Source organism: Bombina bombina, chromosome 4, assembly GCF_027579735.1.
Source record: "Bombina bombina isolate aBomBom1 chromosome 4, aBomBom1.pri, whole genome shotgun sequence".
Taxonomy (NCBI): domain Eukaryota; kingdom Metazoa; phylum Chordata; class Amphibia; order Anura; family Bombinatoridae; genus Bombina; species Bombina bombina.
This window is the reverse complement of record NC_069502.1, coordinates 187,738,266-187,755,214: the sequence shown is the minus strand read 5'-3', so window position 1 is coordinate 187,755,214 and position 16,949 is coordinate 187,738,266. Positions and strand designations below refer to the sequence as shown.

Sequence of the window (16,949 nt, the reverse complement as noted above, 5' to 3'; positions counted from 1 at the left end):
TTTTAAGGCTAGATAATAAGCCTAATTTTCGTCCCTTTCGCAGAAACGGACCAGCCTCTACTTCTACATCCTCTAAGCAAGAGGATAATACTTCTCAACCCAAACCAGCCTGGAGACCGATGCAAGGCTGGAACAAGGGTAAGCAGGCCAAGAAGCCTGCCACTGCTACCAAAACAGCATGAAGGGATGGCCCCCGATCCTGGGACCGGATCTGGTGGGGGGCAGACTTTCTCTCTTTGCTCAGGCCTGGGCAAGAGATGTTCAGGATCCTTGGGCACTAGAAATAGTTTCTCAAGGTTATCTCCTGGAATTCAAGGAACTACCCCCAAGGGGAAGGTTCCACAGGTCTCAATTATCTTCAAACCAAATAAAGAGACAGGCATTCTTACATTGTGTAGAAGACCTGGTAAAGATGGGAGTAATTCATCCAGTTCCAATAGGAGAACAAGGGATGGGGATTTTACTCCAACCTGTTCATAGTTCCCAAAAAAGAGGGAACATTCAGACCAATTTTAGATCTCAAGATCCTAAACAAATTTCTCAGGGTTCCATCGTTCAAAATGGAAACCATTCGAACGATCCTTCCTACCATCCAGGAAGGTCAATTTATGACCACGGTGGATTTAAAGGATGCGTACCTACATATTCCTATCCACAAGGAACATCATCAGTTCCTAAGGTTCGCTTTTCTGGACAAGCATTACCAGTTTGTGGCACTTCCATTCGGATTAGCCACTGCTCCGAGAATTTTCACAAAGGTACTAGCGTCCCTTCTAGCGGTTCTAAGACCAAGGGGCATTGCAGTAGTACCGTACTTGGACGACATCCTGATTCAAGCGTCGTCTCTGTCAAAAGCAAAGGCTCATACGGACATCGTCCTAGCCTTTCTCAGATCTCACGGATGGAAAGGTGAACATAGAAAAAAGTTCTCTTTCCCCGTCAACAAGAGTTCCCTTCTTGGGAACAATAATAGACTCCTTAGAAATGAGGATTTTTCTGACAGAGGTCAGAAAATCAAAACTTCTAAGCTCTTGTCAAGTACTTCATTCTGTTCTCGTCCTTCCATAGCGCAGTGCATGGAAGTAATAGGATTGATGGTTGCAGCAATGGACATAGTTCCTTTTGCACGTATTCATCTAAGACCATTACAACTGTGCATGCTCAGACAGTGGAATGGGGATTATACAGACTTGTCTCCGACGATTCAAGTAGATCAAAGGACCAGAGATTCACTCCGTTGGTGGCTGATCCTGGACAACCTGTCACAGGGAATGAGCTTCCGCAGACCAGAGTGGGTCATTGTCACGACCGACGCCAGTCTGGTGGGCTGGGGCGCGGTCTGGGAACCCCTGAAAGCTCAGGGTCTATGGTCTCGGGAAGAATCTCTTCTCCCGATAAACATTCTGGAACTGAGAGCGATATTCAATGCTCTCAAAGCTTGGCCTCATCTAGCAAAGGCCAAATTCATAAGGTTTCAGTCAGACAACATGACGACAGTTGCGTATATCAATCATCAGGGGGGAACAAGGAGTTCCCTGGCGATGGAAGGAAGTGACCAAGATAATTCAATGGGCGGAGGATCACTCCTGCCACTTGTCTGCGATCCACATCCCAGGAGTGGAAAATTGGGAAGCGGATTTTCTGAGTCGTCAGACATTCCATCCGGGGGAGTGGGAACTCCATCCGGAAATCTTTGCCCAAATAACTCGATTATGGGGCATTCCAGACATGGATCTGATGGCCGTCTCGTCAGAACTTCAAGGTTCCTTGCTACGGGTCCAGATCCAGGGATCCCAAGGCGACTCTAGTAGATGCACTAGTAGCACCTTGGACCTTCAACCTAGCTTATGTATTCCCACCGTTTCCTCTCATTCCCAGGCTGGTAGCCAGGATCAATCAGGAGAGGGCCTTCAGGTGATCTTGATAGCTCCTGCGTGGCCACGCAGGACTTGGTATGCAGACCTGGTGAATATGTCATCGGCTCCACCATGGAAGCTACCTTTGAGACAGGACCTTCTTGTTCAAGGGTCCATTCGAACATCCGAATCTGGTTTCCCTCCAACTGACTGCTTGGAGATTGAACGCTTGATTTTATCAAAGCGTGGGTTTTCAGATTCTGTAATAGATACTCTGATTCAGGCTAGAAAGCCTGTAACTAGAAAAATTTACCATAAGATATGGAAAAAATATATCTGTTGGTGTGAATCTAAAGGATTCCCATGGAACAAGATAAAAATTCCTAAGATTCTATCCTTTCTACAAGAAGGTTTGGAGAAAGGATTATCTGCAAGTTCTCTGAAGGGACAGATCTCTGCGTTATCTGTTTTACTTCACAAAAGGCTGGCAGCTGTGCCAGACGTTCAAGCGTTTGTTCAGGCTCTGGTTAGAATCAAGCCTGTTTACAGACCTTTGACTCCTCCCTGGAGTCTTAATCTAGTTCTTTCAGTTCTTCAAGGGGTTCCGTTTGAACCCTTACATTCCGTAGATATTAAGTTATTATCTTGGAAAGTTTTGTTTTTGGTTGCAATTTCTTCTGCTAGAAGAGTTTCTGAGTTATCTGCTCTGCAGTGTTCTCCGCCCTATCTGGTATTCCATGCAGATAAGGTGGTTTTGCGTACTAAGCCTGGTTTTCTTCCGAAAGTTGTTTCCAACAAGAATATTAACCAGGAGATAGTTGTACCTTCTTTGTGTCCGAATCCAGTTTCAAAGAAGGAACGTTTGTTACACAATTTGGACGTAGTCCGTGCTCTAAAATTCTATTTAGAGGCCACTAAAGATTTCAGACAAACATCTTCTTTGTTTGTTGTTTATTCTGGTAAAAGGAGAGGTCAAAAGGCAACTTCTACCTCTTCTTTTGGCTTAAAAGCATTATCCGATTGGCTTATGAGACTGCCGGACGGCAGCCTCCTGAAAGAATCACAGCTCATTCCACTAGGGCTGTGGCTTCCACATGGGCCTTCAAGAACGAGGCTTCTGTTGACCAGATATGTAAGGCAGCGACTTGGTCTTCACTGCACACTTTTGCCAAATTTTACAAATTTGATACTTTTGCTTCTTCAGAGGCTATTTTTGGGAGAAAGGTTTTGCAAGCCGTGGTGCCTTCCATTTAGGTGACCTGATTTGCTCCCTCCCTTTCATCCGTGTCCTAAAGCTTTGGTATTGGTTCCCACAAGTAAGGATGACGCCGTGGACCGGACACACCTATGTTGGAGAAAACAGAATTTATGCTTACCTGATAAATTACTTTCTCCAACGGTGTGTGCGGTCCACGGCCCGCCCTGGTTTTTTTAATCAGGTCTGATGAATTATTTTCTCTAACTACTGTCACCACGGTATCATATGGTTTCTCCTATGCATATTTCCTCCTGTACGTCGGTCGAATGACTGGGGTAGGGCGGAGCCTAGGAGGGATCATGTGACCAGCTTTGCTGGGACTCTTTGCCATTTCCTGTTGGGGAGGAGAATATCCCACAAGTAAGGATGACGCCGTGGACCGGACACACCGTTGGAGAAAGTAATTTATCAGGTAAGCATAAATTCTGTTTTCCACTATCACTGGGGGGAAGGGAGTTTTTTTGCCCCAAGATAAAAAGTCTAAGGGTAAATCTAAAGCTTCTAATCGTTTTTGTTCCTTTCGTCAGAATAGAGAACAGAAAACCACTCCTTCCCCTAAGGACTCTGGCTCCAATTGGAAGCCATCTTTAAGTTGGAATAAATCCAAGCCTTATAAGAAACCAAAGCCAACCCCCAAGACTGCATGAAGGTGCGGCCCTCAATCCAGTTTAACTGTTGGGGGGCAGATTGAAATTATTTTAAAACATTTGGGCAGATTCTGTTCAGAATCAGTGGATTCAGAGCATTGTTTCTCAAGGTTATCGAATAGGTTTCAGAGTAAGACCTCCTGTGAGAAGATTCTTTCTCTCTCACATTCCAACAAATCCTGTGAAAGTTCAGGCTTTTCTGAAGTTTGTTTCAGATCTGGAGCTTTGAGGGGTGATTATACCAGTTTCACTTCAGGAACCGAGTCTGGGTTTTCATTCAAATCTATTCATTGTCCCAAAGAAAGAAAATTAATTCAGACCAGTTCTGGATCTGAAGTTTTTTAATCGTTTTGTAAGGGACCTAACTTTCAAGATGGTGACTATAAGGACTATTCTGCCTTTTGTTCAGCAAGGTCATTACATGTCCACAATAGACTTACAGGATGCTTATCTTCACATTCCGATTCATCCGGATCACTATCGGTTTCTGAAATTCTTTTCTAGAGAAGCATTACCAATTTTTCGCTCTTCCATTTAGCCTAGCGATAGCTCCAAGAATCTTTTCAAAGGTTCTCTGTGCCCTTCTATCTGTAATCAGAGAGCAGGGTATTGCAGTGTTTCCTTATTTGGACAATATCTTGGTACTGGCTCAATCTTTTTATTTAGCAGAATCTCACACAAATCAACTAGTGTTGTTTTTTCAAAGACATGGTTGAAGGATCAATTTACCAAAAAGTTTCTTGATTCCTCAGACAAGGGTCACCTTTTTAGGTTGTGTCCATGACTCTGTCTTTAATAGACAAGAGACAAATGAAATTTGTTTTTAGACTGTCGAAACCTTCAGTCTTGATCATTCCCTTCAGTGGCTATGTGCATGGAAGTTTTAGTCTCATGACTGCAGCATCAGACGTGATCCCCTTTGCTCGTTTTCATATGAGACCTCTGCAGATTTGCATGCTAAATCAATTGTGCAGGGATTATACTCGAATATCACAATTGATATTCTTAAATCACAGCATAATACTCTCTCTGACTTGGTGGTTAGACCATCATCGTATTATTCAAGGGGCCTCTTTTGTTCGTCCGTCCTGGACTGTAGTCTCAACAGATGCAAGTCTTTCAGGTTGGGGAGCTGTCTGGGGGTCTCTGACAGCACAAGGGGGTTGTAATCCTCTAGAGTCGAGGTTTCCAATCAATATCTTAGAACTCCGTGCTATTTTCAGGGCTCTTCAGGCTTGGCCTCTATTAAAGAGAGAACTTTTCATTCACTTTCAGATAGACAATGTCACAACTGTGGCAAATGTCAATTGTCATTGAGGGACTCGCAGTCCTTTAGTAATGAAAGAAGAGAAGTATCACAGATACTTTCTTGAGCGGAATCCAACTCTTGTCTAATTTCTGCGATTCATATCCCAGGTGTAGATAATTGGGAAGCGGATTATCTCAGCCATCAGACTTTGCATCCGGGGGAGTGGTCTCTCCATCCAGATGTATTTTTTCAGATTGTACAGATGTGAGGTCTTCCAGAAATAGATCTGATGGCTTCCCATCTAAACAGGAAACTTCCCAGATACCTTTCAAGGTCCAGGGATCCTTAGGCAGAGATGGTGGATGCGTTAACAGTTCCTTGGTCTTACCAACTTGCTTATATTTTTCCGCCTCTAGTTCTTCCAAGGGTGATCTCCAAGATCATAATGGAACAATTACATGTGTTTATGATAGCTCCAGCATGGCCTCACAGGTTTTGGTATGCGTATCTTGTCCGGATGTCCAGTTGCCAACCTTGGTCACTTCCTTTAAGGCCAGACTTTCTGTCTCAAGGGCCGTTTTTCCATCAGGATCTCAAATCACTAAATTTGAAGGTATGGAAATTGAACGTTTAGTGCTTAGTCATAGAGGTTTCTCTGACTCAGTGATCAATACTATGTTGCAGGCTCGTAAGTCTGTTTCAAGGAAGATTTATTATCGGGTGTGGAAAACCTATATTTCATGGTGTTCTCATAAATTCTCTTGGCATTCTTTTAGAATTCCTAGAATTTTACAGTTTCTTCAGGACGATTTGGATAAAGGTTTGTCTGCAAGTACTTTGAAGGGTCAAATCTCTGCTCTTTCTGTTTTATTTCATAGAAAGATTGCTAAACTTCCTGATATTCACTGATATTCACGGTTTTGTTCAGGCTTTGGTCCGTATCAAGCCTGTTATTAAGTCTATTTCTCCTCCATGGAGTCTTAATTTGGTTTTGAATGCTTTGCAGGCTCCTCCGTTTGAGCCTATTCATTCTTTGGATATTAAACTACTTTCTTGGAAAGTGTTGTTCCTTTTGGCTATCTCTTCTGCTAGAATAGCTTCCGAATTGTCTGCTCTCTCTTGTGAGTCTCCTTTTCTGATTTTCCATCAGGATAATGCTGTTTTACGGACTTAGTTTAAATTTCTTCCTAAGGTTGTGAATTCTAACAACATTAGTAGGGAAATTGTTGTTCCTTCTTTGTGCACCGAATCAAGAATTCTCTTGAGAAATCAATACATTCTTTGGATGTGGTATAAGCTTTGAAATAGTATGTGGAGGCTACTAAGGATTTCAGGAAGACTTCTTGTCTATTTATTGTCTTTTCTGGTTCTAGGAAAGGTCAGAAAGCCTCTGGCATTTCTTTGACATCTTGGTTAAAGCTTTTGTTTCACAAGGCCCCCACTGGTAACCCCCATCTTAGGTACTGGCAGACAGTCTGTCAGTATGCAAATAAGGCTTTTTTTTTTTAGATAAAATTATTATTTTTTTATTTTTGTATAATTTCTGCAGTGTAGAATCCCCATTTACCTCCCAACCTCCCTAATCCCTCCCAAATAGCTCTCTAAACCTCCCCCCTCTAACTGCTAGGCGCCATCTTAGGTTCTAGCAGCTGTCTGCCAGTACCTATCAACTACCTTTTTTTAAAAAAAAAATACATATATATTATTATTTTTGAAAGTTTGATCATATTTTCCATAGTGTAGTGTGTCCCCCGACCTGCAATCTTTACTTTAGGGTCCCCCACACCCTCAGATCCCCTTTTCTGAAGCGTATCTGCCACATCCCTCCCTGTCCCTTTAAAAAAAAAAAAAAATGACAGCAGGATTAGTCCTCCCACTCCCTCCTGCCTCCCCTGCTGGACCGCCTACTCGCCTTCACCTCCCACCGGTACCAGCAACGATCGTTACAGACGGTGACACACCATCTGTAACGATCAGGCATCTGCCTTCATATGGAGGCGGAGCACCAATCGCGCTCCGGCTCCATATGCTGGAGCTTCCTGAAGCAACAACGTATATATATGCGGTGCGGTACAATAATCAAATTACCGCACAATATATATATATACGTCGTATTGGGTGATGTTGGGGTTAAAGCATGCAATAAAAAAAAACAACCTTTCCAATATTTTCTCATTATCAAAATGTACACATTTTTTTTTCAATCGAAAAGTTTGTTATTTTTAAACGGTACCGGCGTTGTACTGATTTTACTCTCAGGCAGAAATTGGAAGAAGAATTCTGCCTGGAGGTTTGATGATCTTAGCGGTTTGTAACTAAGGTCCATTGCTGTTCTCACACATAACTGAAGAGTATGGAAAGAAAACTTCAGTTGAGGGGACGGTCTGCAGATTGCCTGCTTTGAGGTATGTTCAGTATATTTTTTTTCTAGAGAGATGATAAGGTCTAGAAAATGCTGACAGTTCCTGGTATATTTGAGGTAAGCCTGATACAGTGATTTAACAGCAACTGAGACCATGCTTGCAAAAAAGGGTAATATTCATGTTACTACTCATATTACTTAGTGTAAAAACGTTTGCATGTTTTATAGTAAAAACGTTTTTTTCTCTGAGGGTGATAAATCTTTTTTTGGGGGCCTAGTTTTCCACATGGCTTATTAGATCACTCCTAAAAAAGGCCCTCTGACATTCAGTGCATGGTGGGAAGGGCCTATTTCCGCGCACTTTATGCGCAGTTGATATTTAGACTGAGACATACAGCTTCCCTAAAGGAGTCCTCTGGCATCTAGGACCACTATAGAGGGTGTTTTTTCCTGCAAAAATCGTGTTTAAGGGCAGGTAGGGCCACAGCAGAGCTGTGGCAGTGTGTTTGACTGTTTTTTAAAGTTTTTTCCGTTTTTCTAATCCATTTTGGGGTCTAAGGGGTTAATCATTCATTTCCAAGTGGGTGCAATGCTGCTTTAGTCTCTTATACACACTGTAAAAATTTTGTAGAGTTTACTACTTTTTATCACTGTTTTGCAGTTTATGAGGGTTTTTTTTTTTTTCTTAAAGGCACAGTACCGTTTTTATTTAATTGCTTTTTCACATTTATTAAGTGTTTTCCAAGCTTGCTGGTCTCATTACTAGTCTGTTAAACATGTCTGACATAGAGGAAACTCCTTGTTCATTATGTTTAGAAGCCATTGTGGAACCCCCTCTTAGAATGTGTGGCAAATACACTGACCTTTCTATAAGTTATAAAGACCATATTATGGGTTTTAAGGATTTATCACCAGAGGTTTCTCAGACTGACAAAAGGGAGGTTAAACCACCTAGCTCTCCCAATGTGTCAGAACCTATGTCTCCCACGCAAGTGACGCCAAGTACATCTGGCGCGTCCAATGCATTTACCTTACAAGACATGGCGGCAGTTATGAATCATACCCTCACAGAGGTATTGTCCAAACTGCCAGGGTTACAAGGAAAGCGAGACAGCTCTGGGGCTAGAACAAATACAGAGATTTCTGACGCTTTAGTAGCTATGTCTGATATACCCTCACAATGTACAGAAGCCGAAGCAGGAGAGCTTCTATTTTTGGGTAACATTTCTGATTTAGTGAAGGCATTACTCCAGTCTGACTCTGAAATGACAGCATTCAAATTTTAGCTTGAACACCTCCGCTTGTTGCTCAAGGAGGTTTTAGCACCCTAGCTAAGCGTACAACTATCCCCGTCGAGGACAGTTGTGCTTTCCTAGATCCAATGGATAAAACATTAGAGGGTTTCCTTAAGAAAATGTTTATTCAACAAGGTTTTATTCTCCAGCCTCTTGCATGCATTGCCCCAGTCACTGCTGCAGCGGCTTTCTGGTTCGAGTCTCTTGAAGAGGCTCTTCAGGTGGAGACACCGTTGGATGATATCCTAGACAGGCTTAAAGCTCTTAAATTAGCCAATTCATTTTTTTCTGACGCCGTTTTTCATTTAACTAAGCTAACGGCTAGGAATTCAGGTTTTGCCATTCAGGCGCGTAGGGCGCTATGGCTTAAATCCTGGTCAGCTGACGTTACTTCAAAGTCTAAGCTTCTCAACATCCCCTTCAAAGGGCAGACCCTTTTCGGGCCTGGACTGAAGGAGATCATTTCTGATATTACTGGAGGGAAAGGCCACGCCCTTCCCCAGGATAGGTCCAACAAATTAAGGACCAAACAGACTAATTTCCGTTCCTTTCGGAACTTCAAGAGTGGCGCAGCTTCAACTTCCTCTACTTCAAAACAAGAAGGAAATTTTGCCCAGTCCAAGCCAGTCTGGAGACCTAACCAGGCTTGGAGCAAGCGAAAGCAGGCCAAAAAACCTGCTGCTGCCTCTAAGACAGCATGAAGGAGTAGCCCCCGATCCGGGACCGGATTTAGTTGGGGGCAGACTTTCTCTCTTTGCCCAGGCTTGGGCAAGAGACGTCCAGGATCCCTGGGCTCTGGAGATTGTTTCCCAGGGATATCTTCTGGATTTCAAAGCCTGATCCCCAAAAGGGAGATTTCATCTTTCTCAATTATCTGCAAACCAGATAAAGAGAGAGGGATTCTTACGTTGTGTTCAAGACCTTCTGGTCATGGGAGTGATCCACCCAGTTCCAAGGGAGGAACAGGGGCAAGGATTCTATTCAAATCTGTTTATAGTTCCCAAAAAAGAGGGAACTTTCAGACCAATCTTGGATCTCAAGATCCTAAACAAATTTCTCAGGGTCCCATCCTTCAAGATGGAGACTATTCGAACCATCCTACCTCTGATCCAGGAGGGTCAATATATGACTACCGTGGACTTAAAGGATGCTTATCTCCACATTCCGATACACAGAGATCATCATCGGTTCCTCAGGTTCGCCTTCCTAGACAGTCATTACCAGTTTGTGGCTCTTCCCTTCGGGTTAGCCACGGCACCAAGAATCTTTACGAAGGTTCTAGGGTCCCTACTAGCGGTTCTAAGACCACGGGGCATAGCGGTGGCCCCTTACTTAGACGACATTCTGATACAGGCATCAAATTTTCAAATAGCCAAGTCCCATACGGACATTGTTCTGGCCTTTCTCAGGTCTCACGGGTGGATGGTGAACGAAGAAAAGAGTTCTCCCTCCCCTCTCACAAGAGTTTCCTTCCTAGGAACTCTGATAGATTCAGTAGAAATTAAGATTTTTCTGACAGAGGTCAGGTTGTCAAAGCTTCTAACTTTCTGCCGTGCTCTTTATTCCACTTTTCAGCCGTCAGTGGCTCAGTGTATGGAAGTAATCGGCTTAATGGTAGCGGCAATGGACATAGTTCCGTTTGCCCGCCTACATCTCAGACCACTGCAACTTTGCATGCTCAATCAGTGGAATGGGGATTACACAGATTTGTCCCCTCTGCTAAATCTGGATCAAGAGACCAGAGATTCTCTTCTCTGGTGGCTATCTCTGGTCCATCTGTCCAGGGGAATGAGCTTCCGCAGGCCAGAATGGAGTATAGTGACGACAGATGCCAGCCTTCTGGGCTGGGGTGCAGTCTGGAACTCCCTGAAGGCTCAGGGTTTGTGGACTCAGGAGGAAGCCCTCCTTCCGATAAACATTCTGGAACTAAGAGCGATATTCAATGCTCTTCAGGCTTGGCCTCAGCTAGCTGCGGTCAGGTTCATCAGATTTCAGTCAGACAACATCACGACTGTAGCCTATATCAACCATCAGGGGGGTACAAAGAGCCCCCTGGCGATGTTGGAGGTTTCAAAGATAATTCTATGGGCAGAGGTTCACTCTTGCCATCTCTCAGCTATCCATATCCCAGGAGTAGAGAACTGGGTGGCGGATTTTTTAAGTCGGCAGACTTTTCATCCGGGGGAGTGGGAACTTCATCCGGAGGTATTTGCCCAGTTGATTCATCTATGGGGCAAACCAGAACTGGATCTCATGGCGTCTCGTCAGAACGCCAAGCTTCCTTGTTACGGGTCCAGGTCCAGGGATCCCAAGGTAGCTCTGATAGATGCTCTAGCAGCGCCCTGGTCCTTCAGCCTGGCTTATGTGTTTCCACCGTTTCCTCTGCTCCCTCGTTTGATTGCCAAGATCAAGCAGGAGAGAGCTTCAGTGATTTTGATAGCTCCTGCGTGGCCACGCAGGATTTGGTATGCAGATCTGGTGGACAGGTCATCCTTTCCACCATGGACTCTGCCGCTGAGACAGGACCTTCTACTTCCGGGTCCTTTCAAACATCCAAATCTAATTTCTCTGCGTCTGACTGCTTGGAGATTAAACGCTTGATTCTGTCAAAGCGTGGTTTTTCCGAGTCGGTCATTGATACCTTAATTCAGGCTCGAAAGCCTGTCACCAGGAAAATCTATCAGAAGATATGTTGTAAATATCTTCATTGGTGTGAATCCAAGGGTTACTCATGGAGTAAAGTCAGGATTCCTAGAGTATTATCTTTTCTCCAGGAGGGATTGGAGAAAGGATTGTCTGCTAGTTCCTTAAAGGGACAGATTTCTGCTCTGTCTATTCTTTTGCACAAACGTCTGGCTGAGGTTCCAAACGTTCAGGCGTTTTGTCAGGCTTTAGTTAGAATTAAGCCTGTGTTTAAACCTGTTGCTCCGCCATGGAGTTTAAATTTAGTTCTTAAGGTTCTTCAAGGGGTTCCGTTTGAACCTCTGCATTCCATAGATATTAAACTTTTATCGTGGAAAGTTCTTTTTCTAGTGGCTATCTCCTCGGCTCGAAGAGTTTCGGAGTTATCTGCTTTACAGTGTGCGTCCCCTTATCTGATTTTCCATGCAGATAAGGTAGTTTCGGTCGAATGACTGGGGGTGGCAGTTAGGGGAGGAGCTATATAAACAGCTCTGCTGTGGGTGTCCTCTTGCAACTTCCTGTTGGGAAGGAGAATATCCCACAAGTAATGGATGAACCCGTGGACTGGATACACCACAAGAGAAATAAATTTATCAAGTAAGCATAAATTTTGTTTTTATTGTGCATTTTCCAATTATTCTCCTGTATTTAGTGTTCCTTTAAAGTGGTTGAGTCTCTTTAGCAGAGAAACATACATGAGAGTTTTATGGGGAGTAGAGTCATTCAGGGACTTTTAGCTACTACTCAGCTGATGGATTTAAATATTGTTCTCACTGCATACTTGTACTCTTCCTGATGGTTTTTTTTTTCTCTCCACAAATTTAAAATCAATAGTGTTTGAATGCTTTTTAACGTTTCCCAGACACATTTTCATTGATTTTAGTGAGGTATAGTTAATGTCACTTTTTATTGTAGGATATGATATAACCCTTTTAGTTTCACCACATTTTAATTTGATGTTATAAAACAAATAATGAATTTGCACAATTATGCCATTCCTCAAAAGGACGCTCCCATTTGAAAGTGCAATTACCACAAGGGTAAAAATCTTCCTTACCTTTTGCTCTTGCACAAAAAAGATTAGTAAATCAAAATAACTTTTTGTAACAAACAATAATAATTCTGATGTTGCAATCTTGGCATTCAGTGTACTTGGCATTCAGTGTACTAGAATATTTTTGGACTGTCAGTGTAATTTCTAAATTGATTATATGCATTTAAAATGACTGTGTATGCAAGCTTAAAGGGACACTGAACCCAAATTTTTTCTTTCGTGATTCAGATAGAGCATGCAATTTTAAGCAACTTTCTAGTTTATTCCTATTAGCATTTTTTCTTTGTTCTCTTGCTATTTTTATTTGAAAAAGAAGGCATCTAAGCTATTTGTTTGGTTCAGAACCATGGAAAGCACTTGTTCATTGGTGGATGAATTTATCCACCAATCAGCAAGAACAACCCAGGTTGTTCATCAAAAATGGGCCGGCATCTAAACTTACATTCTTGCATTTCAAATAAAGATACCAAGAGAATGAAGAAAAGTTGATAATAGGAGTAAATTAGAAAGTTGCCTAAAATTACATGCTCTATCTGAATCGCAAAAGAAAAAATTTGGGTTCAGTATCCCTTTAAGTTATAGGTGCAGTTTTATAGGCAACAAATACATTTATTTGCATTGGAATGCACAGTGCTTGGTGTAATGTTTCCTACACAATAATGCAGGTGAAATGTAGTACATATCAGTATCTCAGTCTGCTGGTGTTCAGCTTCTTATGAAAGCAGTATACACTGAGCATACTGAATAATATGTCCATGGACCATTTTAGTTCACAAGGTTCTGTGTAGTTGCAGACTGATCGAAATTATTTTAGGTCCCTTCAGCAATGAAAGAATATTGAGCCCCTTTGATCCTTGTAGGTTTTGCAGATGTTTGCTCTATATGGGCTTCCAGCTGCAGAACAATAGAGTGTTGTAGATAAGTTTAGCAGTTTCTCCTCTGATTTATACGGCCAAATAAAATAATAAAATGCATAACTGATATGGCCCAGACATCCCTATAATGTCCTAAATGTATCTTGTCCTACATTTTTTAATGTACACATTTTATTTTTTTTCTTTAAGAAAGTGTTCAGTGTTATATCTTGTGATATAGCTATATGAATGCATGCTTATGTCATTATTGCATATATATATATATATATATATATATATATATTTTAAGTAGCATCCTACAGAGTATTAAAAATTCTAGCCTGCATTCTAGCAGTGTTAACAAGGGTAGTCTTTTCAATCAAAAATCATAGAACCAATGATTGATAGCTAGAACGAACCTCTAATTTATTTGTGCACATTCACAAGCTGATTTTTATTTTGCAGCCTCTGTTCAGCTGTGGAAGTCACGTCTGGGCCGGGTGATGTACTCCATGGCAAACTGTCTGCTAATGATGAAGGTACGTGGGCGGCGGCAAACTGCAGGGTTACCGTATATACAGGAATAGAACGCCTAGTTAGGTACAATAACCTGAGTTGCTCTGAAATGTCTGACTGCACACCAATACAAAACAATCTCTAAGATTCTAAGCTTAAATACGTATTCTGCAAAACAGTGTATATATAGTGCATTATTTAGCTTGGAAACATTTGCAGCTTCTGTTACACATGCATATGTGAACCTGCTTATATCAACATTCAGAATTGTATTTTAATACAATTTATAATAAATGTATTAAATACCAGTCTTTTATGTTCACAAACAAAGGGCAGTTTAAGGCAAAGGCTTTCAGACACATTGCAGCACAGCTGAGTGATTCAAGGCTGAACTATAAAGCAGCTCTCATTTCACATATGGACATTTCAAGGTTTTGTTTTGTTTTTTTGTTTTTTCCTCCTCTTTAACTCAATGCTGTTTAAATGTATTCTCTCCAGACTCCTAATTGAAGACAGCAAATTATTATTCTCAATTTGAATAGTGCTAACAATTTTAAAAGTGCTATATTAACTTATTTAATAAACACAAGAGTCTTAAGATAATGCCGTTTTTTACTTCAAAGCTCTCAATTCACACTATCGGATTGTGTGACACGCTGCTTGGAATAATACTTAAAATCAAATAAAACAACGAATCATAAACCCATTTGAAATACTACTATACAGTCTGTTTTCCATCTATGCCTATAGTGTGCTGGCTAAATCTGGTTGGTATGCAGCTGAACAAATGCTTATATTTCCCTTCTCTACTTTGTTATTAGTGTTCAGGTGAAATTCGTTGGGAATGTTCTTGTTTCTAGGTAATTTTTTACCTTTCCACAGTCAGTCGCTGGATATGTTAGATTGTGAGAGCCTTCATCGTCTAGTGCACTTTTGATAAAGTGCATCTACTACTGACTATAATCAAGGACCAGGCTCTGTTCTTATTTTTAGTTTTGCTTTGTTTTTTGTTGGCAATATATACATTAACACTCAAAGCACTTGGCTTCGCTGTTTCATCTATATAGAATGGAAAGGCCTTTTGGACATTCTGGCAGCAGTGTCTGAGACAGACTTCAAGGATGCACTCAAAGTGCTTTGCTAATGCAGGAAGTCTGACAGATTATGTAAAGGGAGTGTAAACACATTATTTGGACACTAAAGAAAATCTTCCTCTGGGAACCAGCAGACATTATGCAAAAAAATGTTTACATTTAGCCAATGAGATTCAGATCGAGTCTTAACTTAATATTTCTTTCATACAGGTGATGAGAGTCCACAATTGATTACTCATGGGAATTACTCTTCTCTACCACTAGGAGGAGGCAAAGATTCCCAAACCCCAAGAGCTCTATAAAAGCCCTCCCACTTCAAACATACCTTAGTCTTTATTTTGCCGCCACTGTACTTGGTTGAAGAATGAAGATGTGAATATGATTCTTCAGAGAAAAGTATTATCAGTCTATGTTGAGGCCCAGTTCCCCTCAGAGTACAGTGCATTTGGGTTATGGTTTATGTTGCTTTGTTTTCACCTCATGGGAAATCTTTCATAAACCCTCTGAAATCACTCACAAGAATGTGTCTTCTGCCTCCCTTCATGGATTTACAGATATACTCCTATTCCATAACCTCTGCTGATATATTTCAGTACTGGTTTGGCTGTCTGCTACTTGACTGCTAGTGGACGAGTGTCTGTTGGTAAATATACTTTATTTTTAACAATAGTTCATTTAGACATTTATTTAGCTTTGTTATGGGCACTTTTTGATTTTAAGAGTTTATATATATATATATATATATATATATATAGATAGATAGATAGATAGATAGATATGGGCCTTGACAGATCTTTTACTATTTCCCTTGCTTTTGCACTTAGCGTCTGGATTGCACACGTCGAGTTTACCCTCATCGAGTTAGCGCACGTCCCTTATTTTCTTAGGAGCTGCGGGTATTTTCGAGTGCCGGGTTTGCTTGTTGGGTTAGCGCACATCTTTTTCCTGCGCATTGATGTACGCACATCAGATTAGCATACGTTTGCTCGGTTATACAGGTTTTTGGCGCGCTCATGACAATTTAAACAGTCGGTTGTTTGCAACGCTTTTGGAACTAATGTTTTAGCTTGGTTCAGCACGCATTGTTCATGTCGAAGCTACTTAGGTGGGGGTAAATGGTTTAATTTCCTCAAGCTTTTTAAAGGAGGTTTTATACTGTTTATTAGGGATAGACCAATATAGTTTTTTCAGGGCCGATACCGATTATCGGTCGCCTTTCAGGTCGATAACCGATATACTGGGACGATATTCTGTACATTTTTTAAAAATTTTAAAAATCAACACAATTTCTACACAAATATGGTATAAACTGAACATGTTTATTACAATTTTAAACATTAAAAGAAAACAACTGTGAAAAATAAAGTGCTTGAAAAATAAATTATTAAATTGTTTCGCAAAAAATAGAATCATGGCATAAATAACCTTTTAAAGTACACAGTCTGATTATAAAATAAATTTAAGTCACTACTGCAACAAAGCTATACAGTCACTAGAACACAATTTCTTCAATACTCCCAGTTAAGTAGAACAACATTATATTGCAGAAAGCATAACATTTCAGCATGTTCTCCTGTTAAACAACTTCTGTTTTTTTTTTCTCCATATATTGCTTACACTTCACTAAAAACATGCTCACTTGGTACAGAGAAAGGAGAACAGAGGTATCTTCTAGCATGAGTCGTCTTTTGTAGCGTGCCTCATTTTCTAGAGGATTACTTTTTCTGTAAATTACTGGTTCCTTCAAATAGAGATGAAGTTCATCCTCCAGGCTGATTGCTGCAGATTCAGAATCCTCCGCATGAGGCCTCAATAAAACACTAAACATGGCATCAATTCGACCACAATAAAGATTTTCTGTCTGTTATCTTTTTGGACGTTAGTCTGTTTTTCTTCATAAATGGAAAGAGTCCACAGCTGCATTCATTACTTTTGGGAAATAAGAACCTGGCCACCAGGAGGAGGCAAAGACACCCAGCCAAAGGCTTAAATACTCCTCCCACTTCAGTCATCCCCCAGTCATTCTTTGCATTTTGTCCCAGGAGGTTGGCAGAGAAGTGTCAGAAGTTTGTTTTACTCTCT

At 41.3% G+C, this 16,949-nt stretch overlaps 1 protein-coding gene across 2 annotated transcripts in view; it reads left to right on the top strand.

Annotated features, from left to right (window-relative positions):
- Positions 1–16,949, top strand: part of TRAPPC12 (trafficking protein particle complex subunit 12) — a 496,716-nt gene that overhangs the window by 314,162 nt on the left and 165,605 nt on the right. For both annotated transcript variants that reach the window (XM_053709729.1, XM_053709728.1), the window contains one exon: positions 13,723–13,796. In XM_053709729.1, the coding sequence (XP_053565704.1) occupies positions 13,723–13,796 (74 nt within the window). The remainder of the gene's footprint in view (positions 1–13,722; positions 13,797–16,949) is intronic.